The following is a 13,459-nucleotide window of genomic DNA, read 5'->3' as shown; positions in this document are numbered from 1 at the left end:
TAATAAACTAAAAGGACTATGTTTTGTGTGCAGTCTGGTGTATTTAGCAAGGTGAAGCTATCCTGAGGTACGACACATAGGTGGAGGTCAGATAACCAAGACTCTACTATACCTTAAAACAGATATAGTTCTACAGGTGCCAAAGACTTTTGAAACACAATGTTGTAATAATACATGGGGACAGAGCCCATGTTCACATCCTATGTAATTTCCATTCCCTCATTTCCCTTTTCCTATCCTTTTGTAATAATATATGTATGAATCAGACAAGACTTAAATGGACTTGCTTTGGACCCAAGTTTTACAAAAAATGTGGGCATACAGTTTGTTTTAATAGGAAGGATTTTGTGTCTAGATCAGAAAAGTGAACTCTAAAACAATGACTAGGGAAACAGTGTAGTCCAACACATTTCAAGAATGCATTCAACACAGTGTAAGGTTACTGCAATGAGTTTTATATATTAAAACTAGCTATGCCCGGCCACGCGTTGCTGTGGCGAAGTATGGTGGTATGGGCCAGCTAACATCTCCCAAGAAAGGATTCTTCCAGAAAAGAAGCTGAGAATGGAGTGAAGCAGTGTGTATTACCAAAGTCATTATTATTATTATTATTATTATTATTATTATTATTATTATTATTATTATTATTATTATTGTCTTGCTGTGAACTGTGAAATTGAATACAATCTGGCTCCAAGTATTCAAAAACACTAAAATCTGAATATATGAAAATTACTGTGGTATAATAAGGAAATGGCGCTCCATGCAGTCATGCCAGCCACATGACCTTGGAGGTGTCTACGGACAACACCGGCTCTTCGGCTTAGAAATTGAGATGAACACCAACCCCCGGAGTTGGTCACGACTGCACTTAACTTCAGGGGAAAACCTTTACCTTTACTAATAAAACAGAACAATACAATCTCTAAAATCAGAACACTAAATAAAGAACAACACTCTGAAAACGGGAATTCCACACAGGAAACAATCAGGGCCAGCTAACACCTCCCAACAAAGTATTCCCATCATCAAAGTCTGGCAAATCCTCTGTTTTCTCAGGGCCACAGGCAGTAGAAGCACATAAAATATCGCAAAGAACACCACTCTGAAAACAAGGGAATTCCAGACAGGAAACAATAAGAGCCAGCTAACACCTCCCAACAAAAATTCACTCAGGGAGGAAACAGCCAGGCTTTAAAGCTGCAAGGCCATTACATCCTAATCATTTCCCCTAATTGCAGCATTCATACTTGCTTCCCACAGACAAAAAAATCAAAAGTATTGTATATTCACAACCTTTAGGAAATAATATCCCGATTGCACAGCGTGTTAAAGAGCTGAGCTGCTGAACTTCTGGACTGAAAGGCCGCAGGTTTGAATTGGGGGGCCGGAGTGAGCTCTCACTGTTAGCTCCAGCTTCTGCCAACCCAGAAGTTCCAAAACATGCAAATGTGAGTGCATCAATAGGTACTACTCGGGTGGGAAGGTAACGCCGCTCCATGCAGTCATCCCACATGACCTTGGAGGAGTCTACGGACAACGCCAGCTCTTCGGCTTAAAAATGGAGATGAGCATCAACCCCCAGAGACAGACATGACTGGACTTAATGTCAGGGGAAAACGTTTGCCCTTTACCTTAACTACTACCAATTCCTCAATACTTTATTTACCATACCACCATACTTTGCCACAGCAACGCGTGGCCGGGCAGAGCTAGTTTATATATATATAGATGGAAACGTATAGCATGAAAGGTATCAAACACTTTAAGGCACTATGCAAATTCTCATTGTTTGAATGTGTAGAATGATATGTATTATGATGTATTATGCATCTATGTATTATATAATTATATAGTGAATTATGAGTTGGGCTTTTTCCAAATTAAAAATAGCCAAACACAGTGCACTTGGTCATGATTTTCTCCTTTTTCATTGGATACCTTCCAGTTGTTGTCTTTGCTGTTTTACTGGACCAATCAGAATGTATTTTATACATTTTGGAACTGGTCAGAGATAAGAACTTAAAACATTTTAAATAATCTTTTGTAGTTTTATTGAATTTTTTCTCTATAAAATTTGATTGTAAAGTCATATTACTTAAAGCTATACAAACAATAGCTGCCATAAAAGCAATCTACGGTTGAAGCATAAAACATACCTACAATCCCCATTAACCAAAGCCAATTTCCGTTACTTGAACAAAGCAGTTTGATCTAGTTCTAGAAACATTAACAAAATAATTCCTTGACAATAATTTGTCTGTTTCTTCTTGTCACTATCACTCTGTCTTGCAAGGGGAATAGATAAACAAACCATGGAGTTTCACGCCAAAAATGCCTTATAAAGTGTCTAAAGAGACAAAAATGGGAGAGCATCCAATGTAATCCCCAGAAAACATGCGAGACACATCTCAAAGATGGGTGGCCATCTGTTGGGAGTGCTTGGATTGTGTCCTGCATGGCAGATCGTGGGAGGTGTTCGCTGGCCCTGATTGTTTAGTGTCTAGCATTCCCGTGTTTCAAGAGTGTTGTTTTTTATTTGGTGTTGTGATTTTAAGCTTGTTAAAATATTAGGAGAGAGATTGTGTTGATTGTCATGGTTCATAGCATATATTTAAAATATAGAGTATTAAAATGGGTTGGATATTGTAGAAGGTTGGAGTGGAGATAAATGGTTTGGATGATGGGCGGGCGCTAGGACCCAGGGGACAGCTTTTTCCCATTGCCTGCCTTCCCTGTTGCCGGCGGCCATGAGGGCTTCTCTTTTTCCTCCCGGGCATGGCTCCCGATGGGGCGTTGTGGGTTCTCTCCATGTGGAGGTGCGTGAAGTGATTTTGTGTTGTTTCAACCTTAAGGCGTGGATGATGGGTTGTGTTGTCCAATGTCGAGGTTGGGGGGCCCGTAGTTTAGTTGCTTTGCTCGGTGCCGCGATTCCATCACTCTTTTATATATATATAGATTACATTAAAAGTTATTTAAATTTTTGTACACTGTCTAAATCTACTAATTCAAAATTTCTGAAGCAAAGTTTAAATGTTTCTTTTGAACCCATTCAGATGTGTCTCCAGTTATTCTTATAAAGTATCCACCCATAAGCATCTTCCCTTACCAAAAAAAGAAGATAATTTTCTCATGACAGACCACAGTTCCAAAATTACTTGATTATCAAATCATGCAAAAGTACACAATGTACAAAAAGAACATGGAAAAGCATGTATCCTTTAGTTCCATAGACTGTTACAGAACAGTTAGAAAGATGGCATGCGTAACTGCATAGTTCTAAGAATCCAAACCCTTTTAATCTTTTTTCTTCATTTATGAAAATATATCTATTCCACTCTATAGGGAAATATATGAGGGCAGCAAATCCTAAAAGATAAGCAACTGTGACATGTTCTGAGCATATTAATATGCTATGCCTACTACAGTAGAGTCTCACTTATCCAAGCTTCGCTTATCCAAGCTTCTGGATTTTCCAAGCCATTTTTGTAGTCAATGTTTTCAATATATCATGATATTATGGTGCTAATTTCGTAAATACAGTAATTACAACATAACATTACTGCGTATTGAACTACTTTTTCTGTCAAATTTGTTGTATAACATGATGTTTTGGTGCTTAATTTGTAAAATCATAACTTAATTTGATGTTTAATAGGCTTTTCCTTAATCCCTCCTTATCCAAGATATCCAAGATATTCGCTTATCCAAGCTTCTGCCAGCCCATTTAGCTTGGATCAGTGAGACTCTAGTGTTTTCAGTCCTCAACAAGATAGTGTTGAAGGAATTAGGACAGAAAAGTCATATAACTTCAGGTGGATGCTGATTGCATGCTGCCCTGAGATTTTTAGAGATAGGGCAGGATATAAATATTTTTTCCTCCTCGATGGATTGTCACTTTGTCGTGGTGAGGGGGCTTGCGTGTTCCGATGAACCTGCGGGCACAACCACTGGAGTCATGCACTCCCAGAAGTGGCCGCAGGTGAGGTTCCAGACCAAGCACAATCCAAAGACCCAAAGACCTCAACGGCGGAGCAGGCGGAGGATAACATGGTACATGTTACAAAAGCTGTGAAGGCGGAAGGAGGCTGCAACAGACTGAGAAGCCACTCTCGTTATGTTAATCGCACCACTGCTGGAACCTCACTCTGTGAACACTGTGTGTTGACCGGCCGTGCACCAACCTCTACACATTAAAAAAAAAATCACGCACAGGCGTCTACCAAGAAAAATAAAATCAAACCTACAAAAGTCCCATGGCGATCAGCAAGTGGCGACGGGGGCAGGACTGTGAAATCTGGAAGCCCCTAGTCACAGACTGGCACATGGGCGGTGGATATGGACTCAATCGCTTTACCTCAAGGACTGAGGCAGTTGAGTAGCTCGGCAGCTGTATCCATGACTGAGCAGCCCTTTTTAGGATCCGCTCTGCTCACCCCACATGGGGAAGGGGCTAGAAAAGGTGCCCTAAACATAGTCTGCCTCTCTTATCCCTGATGGACTGCCGTGTCCAGAGGGGTCACCACTCTGCGGCCAAAAAAGAGAAATGAACTTTGGAACATGGAACGCACGGACACTGTTGGATAACACTGACAGTGAACGCCCCGAACGCAGGACTGCTATCATTGCTTCTTTTTAAAATGTGTATTTGGATACAAATGGAACTAACAGATACTGAGCAATAAGAAATATCTTTGGTGTTGTCTGCTGAAAGGTAGAAAAATAAAAACAAAAACACCTACATTAGAGAAACACAGAAAAAAATGTAAAGTAGACCTAAAGCAAACTAAATTAAGACCAGGAATAACAATGATTTGATGATGTACGTAGTCTCCAATAAAAGGCTTCCTATTACATCATTTTTAGGGGGGAAATTGGGGGAAGCAAATATATGAAAGGCTTATCATGATTCATCATTCTAAAAGAAAATAGCCAGTGCAATTTTCATTTTCAATTTTTCTGGTGGGGAAAGGACTTGGAGGGAGGGGAGAAGGACACTCAAACAAAACTGTACTGTCTGAATTAGAGCTACCAGAGAACATAATCTATCCATTCAATTAGGTGGCAGACAAATTGTTTTTACACAACCAAAAAGATTTACTAACACCTCCCCCATTTCTCAGGCAATAGAAAAACACAACCAATTAGATAGAATCATAGCATCACAGACTTGAAAGAGGCTTGATGGACTATCAAGTCCAACTCATGCAAGATCTTCAGCTAAATCATCTCCAGAAGGTAGCTATCAAAGCTTCTTTTTGATGCTATCCGGAAAATGTCAGGAGTAATGCTTCTGGAACAAGGCCATACAGCCCAGAAAAATCACAGCAACCCAGCTGTCCCACAATTTCCCAACTTTCCTTCCATCAACCTGCTGCTGCTGTTCCTCTATATACTCAGCTGGCTCATTCCCAAAAGGGATCCAAAGTGCAGCAGACTGTACAGTTATCCCTTTCATTGGCGAGCGATCAATGGTACTATTCTAATCCAGACGGACCAATTCAAACTCTGACATCTTCTACTCCAGAGCATCATTAGGCTCCCCAAGTGTCAGGACCCAGGCTGCAGAGCACCAATAACCTTACACAGAGGCCAGAATCTATCTAATATCTTTATTAAAGAATTATATAAAGTCAATAAAAACAAGTGAAGAATATAGTTCAGAAGCAGACCTTTCAGATGAGGTCAAATATAGTCCAGAAATGTATTGTCCAATATAAGATATTAGAGTCCAAAGTTTTAATCCACTTGACCGAAACACACACTTTGCCAAGCAATAGTGTGGGGAAAACAACAGAGTCTTTAAAGTCCAATGTAGCTAGACAACAAGGCTGGAAAATAAACTTGATTCTTGGCTGGATCCGTGACTAGAAGACGAGGTAAACATGAAACATGAACAGAGTCCAAGGAAGTCCGTGAGACAAGACAAGGCTGGAAACTTGATCCGGGAAACAAGGAACTGGATTACGAAGTCCACACACGATCTCTCTCCTCAAGCTGAACAATTGACTCCGCAAAGTATCCCTGGCGCTAAGCACCTATATTGGGTCTCGTTTTCCCGCCAACAGAACTCTTTCCCTAGAGAACGAGAAGCGAAACCCAACTCTGTCCAGATGTGTGACTCCTTAGAATTTCCCAAGGGAAGCAAACCTAATCAGCTTGATTTCTGGCAGCAATGCGTAAACTCCTCCGATGAGCCTCTCTGTTTCCCCTTTCCCGGGAATAAGATTCTTTTCTGGGAAACGGGGGGGAGTTCTGCCCAAGGCCTGTTTGGCTGAATTCTTGAGGACAAACATCAACATCCTGCAGGTGAGGATACTCCGGCTCTGGCTGAACTGGCAAAAATCCCATGTTTTCCTCTTCGTCTGTCACAATAGTACTAGGAACAGGACTACAAGGCCCATGAGTCATCACACCAAGGTAGAGATGAATACTCCTCCCTAAGTACTGCAAACATTACTCATTCCTGTCCAATGCTGATTTTGAAACTAAATCTTGCCTGTCTCTACTAAGCAGAAGTGGGCAGGGTCTCAAAATAGTAGGAAACTTTTGTTCTATTTTATTTTACACAATAAATGTACTGGTGTAACCAGGATCAAATTGAAATCATTTCTGGAAGCAGACTTGCCCAGCCTTTCCAATCTTTAGCAAATGATTTCTAAGAAAGTAAGTGCAGGAGTCTTTTAAGGCAGCAGCGGCTAGGGACATTATTTTCATTGCAATTGGGCCCTCTCTAAATAAACCATTCTTTTGCTCCAACCTTGTGCTGAAGTGATAACCAGTTTGCCGGTAGAAATTCACATCTGGGTCAAAGGACAGGTAAGGGCACATGGAGGTGGAAGAGGACAACTCGAGCTACTAACCCTTAGGACTGAATGAAAGAGATTGCCATGAGAAGCCCCAGCCACAAGCTGTGCACTCCTAACAAAATCCCCTTTAATTAACCTGGCACAGTTTCCTTTTTTGGTCTTGTCATCTCTCGACAGAGGGCCTTGGAGCTTGTTTTGGGTTTTAAAAGAAAGTGTGGGAGCTCCTGCATATTTTGGTGTATATCAGCCTTGGGAACAAACTGCCTAGGAAATATCCCCATCTCTGAATGGCATAAGGCGATTGCTTACTAGTAGTCCTTCAGGGAGAACCTAAAGGATGCAGTGATCCTTCTACTCTACTACAGTACCGCCATCATTTTTCTATCTAGGCATTCCAAAAAGCCAGAAATGGCACTACAGCAAACAGTAGAAGGGGGTTGGTGCTTACTTAAAAGTTCTGGACTTATCCATCAGTCATACCAAATCAATACTTTTAGACCCAAAACCCTCAATTCTTACATTAGGCAATTTATATACAAGTATATACAGTAGGACTTGAAAAGGATGCTATAAAGGAACTAGACATGACTCTGAAAATGATTAAACCAATACTGTTGTACTGTGGACATACCATGGGAAGACATAACTTACTAGAAAAGACAGAGAGAAGGCATTGGGAAAAGAGGAAAACACCATTACACGTGGATAGACTCAATCAAGGAAACCACATTCCTGAGTTGGCAAGACCTCCGCAGAGCCCCTGATGACAGAGTGACTTAGGGTCTCTCAGTTAGTTTTAAGTACAAATGGACTTGATAGCACTTAACTGCATAAAAGTTGTCATTTTAAAATAAAAAGTCACTGTAGAGTGATGACAATTGAGGTTGAGATATGAAAGAGCTTTTCTACTGTCGTCATGATCCAGGTCAGGAACCTAAAATTATTATGTGCAAAAAAAAAATAAGCTTTTCTCCTAAAGAGACATTTGTGGGTGGAATAGATTCAAACTTCTCAGTGCTGACTGAGGCCACAAAGTAGATAAAGAATTAATACCCTCTTCTCCTTCCTCACTTTATGGCAGTGCAGTTTACCACCCCCAATTGGTAATTATTGGGAGAACATTTGCTAACAGTTGTAATTACTAATTGCACAAAGAATATCTCATCCACTTATCTGAGCAACATTAGCACAATAACTGATTGCATAATGAATATTACATCTTTTTAAGTCCATGATCAATTTCTAGGAATTCGCTTCATGAAGTGCAACATGACTGCATATAACGGGCCTCATTAAATGGTTTTTAGCACTCTTCACAATTACAACCTTGATTCCTCCCTCTCTCAACTGTCTTTCACTCTAACCTACCACAAATCTGATGTGCTTCTCATTTTTCTTCACAAATACATTAAATCCCAGAAAATCAATTCAAAGAGAGGTAAAACGGCCTTCTATTACCTTTTTTTTTTTTTTTTTAGAAAAACAAGAACCAACATATAATATACCTACTAACCTTGCCAACAGAATAAAATGCATATTAATTTGCTGTGGAGTAAAAAATATTTAACTCTTACTGTATGTGAAAATGATAAAGAAATTCTTACCTGATACTCTTCTGTTATATCTGTTGACAACAGGAGCTATAACAGAAACAAGAAAATGGTATAAGCTAGGGAAAATTTGCTTGTTAAAATAATTAAAAACACAAGTATAGATTTGGAAAAACTCAGATTCTTGTCTCTGTCGGTAAAGCAAATATTCTTTTAATTACACATTGGAAGTTAGGCTTCCTTAAAATCAACTGTTTTAAGAACTGTATGCATCAAAAGCAAACAAAACTTATACATGTGTGGTTTTATTCAACATAGAAGCAGAATATTTAATCAAGGGCTGCATTTGAGAAATAGTACTCAAAATAGTGATCCTGTAAATTGTGCTGGTCTGTTTGTCCCTAGTGGTTTTCCGGGGAAAGAAAAGAAAGAACTGTAATAAGTCACTACAAATACAGTAGCAATCACTGCCGCACCATGAGAAAAATTGCCAGGGCTCAACATCAGAAAGCTTGATATGCATTGCATTAAGGCACATAATTCAGAGCATCTAAATCAGCCTGGTAAAATAAGAACACAGAAGAACACACCCTGAATATGGGTTTTCTTGACCTAATGGGAGGGGATTGACAGAGCACCACATTCTTCTTTCAACAGCTAATTCCGCCTATACTTAAAGACAACAATTTGGGACTACAAGAGCAGAGATCACCCAGTACATTTGGAAATAAAGCTATTTTGGCTACTACTACTCATGAGTTATGACTGCAATTATTTAAAATCCCAGAGGCAGTATAACTGCTACTACAAGAGTGGCAGGATGCTACCTCCCATTTCAGGAATAGAATGCTCGACTGGACAATAATTCACACAGTTTAAATACTTAACAGATTCTGTTTAGACAATGAAATGTTGTGGATGTTTGAAGTGTTATAATTCCATAACACAATCAAGTATTTCCAAGTAAAACATTATTTCCTTTCCTCAGCATTTTCATCCATGTTTCACAAGATGCTTGCTTTCCCCTAAATAAGGTTTCTACCACCAACTGTCTACCAGGAATATCACTTGGCATACTTTCGAATGCCACAAAATGAATATGTACAATTTACTTGTGTTACTGTCTACCTCTCTCTTGGGTAAAGTACAAATTTGTTTAGTAGAATTCAGCCCACCATTTTTGTCTTCATCAAAGCAAACCTTACTACAGATGGGGGTATCTGTCTGTCAGAGAGTAATAAAGTTCAAAATCATCATTCTAGGATTGAGTTTCGTCACTGCCTTAAAAATCAACAACGTAAAATCTCCAGATAAAACATTTTGAAAATGTTCATGCATTGTTCAAGTTTTCATTATTATTATCATCATCATTTATTTATACTGTCTAGCTTTTGGGAAATGATTGAGAATTTGAAAAGTGAAACATAATATTGTTAACCTGTAGATTTTGGACTAATTATGTAACAGCATCCCCAGCCTCACAAAATCATTTCTGCAGTATCTATATTCAGACTCTTAAGTGGCAGTACTTAACATAAACATATAACCAAATTCAAATAAAATGTAGAACTTTTTGGTTAAAAATTGGAAAAATATATTATGGAGAAGGATGGATCTTAACCATGTTACATGGAATAGAAAACTTATAATATGTATTATTGGTTGCATTCACCTCCAATTTTAGCAAGGAAATTATTTTTGCCTTACAGTCACTCATGCATTTTCAATGCCTGACTTAGGCTAGAGAAACTGGAGACAAAGACTGTAACATTCCAAGTCCAAATTTTAAAAAATAGTTTCGTTTTACTGCTTGTATCATGTTGGATAGCTCAACTAATGTTCCCTGCTTTGGATCTAATTACAAATCAAAAGGATTTCAACAGCCATATCTTTTCTTCTAGAAAAGCTACTCCGAAACTGAAAATCCAATTGACAAAATGAGCTTCTCCATTTTCAACTTTTAATCTCAAAAATGCTAGCCCAAAATCATGAATCTGCACTCACAAACATGACTGGAAACCGATAAGGGAAAAATCAGGTGAGGAGTTCAACAGAGGTATTGTGTGTGTTTTATGTGGTATAATGATGTACAGTAGAGTCTCACTTATCCAACATAAACTGGCCGGCAGAACGTTGGTTAAGCAAATATGTTGGATAATAAGGAGAGATTAAGAAAAAGCCTATTAAACATCAAAATAGATTATGATTTTACACCCAAACATCATGTTACACAACAAATTTGACAGAAAAAGTAGTTCATTATGCATTAATGCTATGTAGTTTACTGTATTTAGTGTATTTACGAATTTAGCACCAAAATATCACAATGCATTGAAAACATTGACTACAAAAATGCATTGGATAATCCAGAACGTTGGATAAGTGAGACTCTACTGTACTTATAGTTGAACATGGCCATAGTATAATTAATTGTTCAAATTTTTAACCTGACCAGAGCTGTGAAAGTGAATGTTAGCACTGCTGCTATAAATCATGAATGTAACTCTGTGCAACTATAGAACATGAGTAACAGGATGATAGCTACAAATCTCTTCAAAAAACAAAACCTAAGGTATGCAAACAGGCTGCTTTGAAAGACAGATGAATATCAAATATCTGCACATATAAGAAGCAGCCACCTCCTGGCAATATAATAAATTTTCTTTGAATCCCATACTGGAGGAAAGTGAGTTTTAAATAAAATAAAAATTCTTAAAAAGTTAGACTTGAGGCTGACTTGCAGAAGAAGCCCCATTTCAATGTGTTGTAAATACAAATCCATTACTCCTGCAACATGGAGTAAAAAGGTTTTCTGACATATACCAACATTCTTTACAGAAATGTTACTGAGCTAAAACTATGCAGTTCCAGAGGGGAAAAAACAAACAGCTGACTGGAGCCCTCAAGAAATGCTATATTGTTTCTAAAATTGCTGTTTCTCAAAATACAGGAACCACACAAAAGCAGAATGCATAAGCACCAATATTTCCTTGAAAGCAATTACTTGTTCCTCAGAACTATTCTTGGAAACAATGTTTCCAGGTAATTGAGAGGAACGTCTCATCTTTGAGAAGTCTAAAACAATTAACATTGAAAAATATGTAGAAACAAATATTTTTCAGAATCACAGTCCGTGTTATTTCTATTTATAAGTAATCCACATAAGTTTGTGTTTTTTTGTCAAGAAGCCAGTGTTCAGGGTGCGCGTTAGTGGGTTTCTTCAAACACTATCCATCAACAGCTCTGAACCAGCACCCTGATGAATTGGTGAACTTCTGCCCTCACCAATTCCTCCAAAGTCAGACTCAAAGACATCTGCAGTCTGAAGTTCAAACAGCTATTTAATATTTATAGAGATATTTACAAAACAGCAAAGTCCATCGCTCGAAGCCAGCATTCTTCATCTCGACTCGTCTCTCACAGAGTACAACAGAGATAAGAAACACACATTCCTTAGTTGGAAGGAAGTTCTGACCTCCAAGGCCGGAAATTGTGTCTCATAGGTCACAGCAAGCTGTCAGTCAAACTGGCCTGCTGTTAACTGTTTCATTGCTGAAAAACATACTTGCAAAACAGCAGAAAAACTTGATTTATATTTCATATACACACAACCAAAATCCAACATTTTTTCTTGTCAGAGGAGTTAAACCCAGAGCACAGAGGAATATGGTGATATGTCTCTTAATAGTGGTAGTTGTTGTAGGCCTTCAGGTAACTTCCAACTTAACGGCAAACCTAACATAAACCTATCAAGGATTTTCTTCGCCAAATTCATCACTGTAAAGGTCACTGAAAGTATCGCCACTACAATCCTCCTGGCCAGAACAATCTTCTAACAAATTATTCAAGCCTACATCATTCATATATACTGAAATGGAGATGAGCACCAACCCCCAAAGTTCGAAACGACTAGACTTAATGTCAGGGGAAAACCTTTACCTTATGTGTGGAATTTTGCTGGTTCCTTCCAATATAGCCTTCAGCACCTATTTATTTGCAGACTATTATCCAAGTACAAACCATGCTTAGCTTTCATGATCAGACAGAATGTGAATGGCAATGGTGGCAATGATGATAATGATTATTATGCATTACTTGAGAAAAATATATGGTGGTGGTGGTAGTTGTGATGGCAATGATGATCGTGTACTGCCCAAATGCACTGTTGCTCATTATTCACTAGAACACTGTGCCATATTACACTGTAGAATAATTATATTTTTGTAGCCAAGCACAGAATTTACATAATTTTCTGTACTTCAGAACAGCTACCAATGAAAGAACTGTAAACTTGATTGTCTCACTGTTTTTCCCCCACCACCCCCACCACCAATGTTTTGTTGAATTTCACTCCAGCAATGGACCGAAAGGGCAATTTAGTCAATAGTCCCCAATGTTTTGTTAAACAAGGAAGACAAAACAAATCCACTATTCAATTTCCTTAAGAATTAATTTAACTTATATGAAAACTTTGGATTATATCTTATGTGATCAAAGAGATCACCTAAATAAGGAACTGAAAGACTATTTACAATACAGGGAATAAAAACACTTCAGTAGCTGTCACCCTCCCATTTCATCATCAAATTGCCCTTCTGATCTTATACACCATTCCTCAGTTTATTTAGAGAATGGCGTGACATGCACAACAGGCTATGTCAGAAGCCTTCTCACTTGAGAGATGCCCTCTTCATGCTCAGCTACAGAGTGAATCAGTACAGCAAGGAGCATTCCTACTGCTTTTCATATTTCTATTGTGCAGCTGTGGGGAATGGCTAAAGAGTAAAAAAAAAAAAAAGCTGTGAATTTGAAAAGTACATCAGTTCACCATGCTATTACATTTCTAACCCCTGCCCCAAATAAATCTACACTGCCAAAAGTGGTTTGTATTGGTAACACTACTGATTCATCAACTAAGACGTGACATATCAAATTATGCCATAAGCTTTTTTGGTATTGAAATAAAATCTATTAAACAGGCAGCTTTTGGGAGTGAGGAAGAGAAAAAAAACCAGAATATAAAACATTCTGGTTCTACTTTAGAAGGGAGAAAATGGGGGGCAAGTTGTTTCAGAGCAAGTAAACAATATTAAGATATAT

General features: G+C 38.4%; 1 protein-coding gene across 2 annotated transcripts in view; it reads right to left on the bottom strand.

Annotated features, from left to right (window-relative positions):
* Window positions 1-13,459, bottom strand: part of prkar2a (protein kinase cAMP-dependent type II regulatory subunit alpha) — a 111,270-nt gene that overhangs the window by 57,011 nt on the left and 40,800 nt on the right. For both annotated transcript variants that reach the window (XM_008105436.3, XM_062969634.1), the window contains exon 2: window positions 8,414-8,449. In XM_008105436.3, coding sequence (XP_008103643.1) covers window positions 8,414-8,449 — 36 coding nt within the window. The remainder of the gene's footprint in view (window positions 1-8,413; window positions 8,450-13,459) is intronic.

This window comes from Anolis carolinensis, chromosome 2, assembly GCF_035594765.1.
Source record: "Anolis carolinensis isolate JA03-04 chromosome 2, rAnoCar3.1.pri, whole genome shotgun sequence".
Classification (NCBI taxonomy): domain Eukaryota; kingdom Metazoa; phylum Chordata; class Lepidosauria; order Squamata; family Dactyloidae; genus Anolis; species Anolis carolinensis.
Note: the sequence above shows the minus strand (reverse complement) of the source record. Positions and strands in the feature narration are given on the sequence as shown.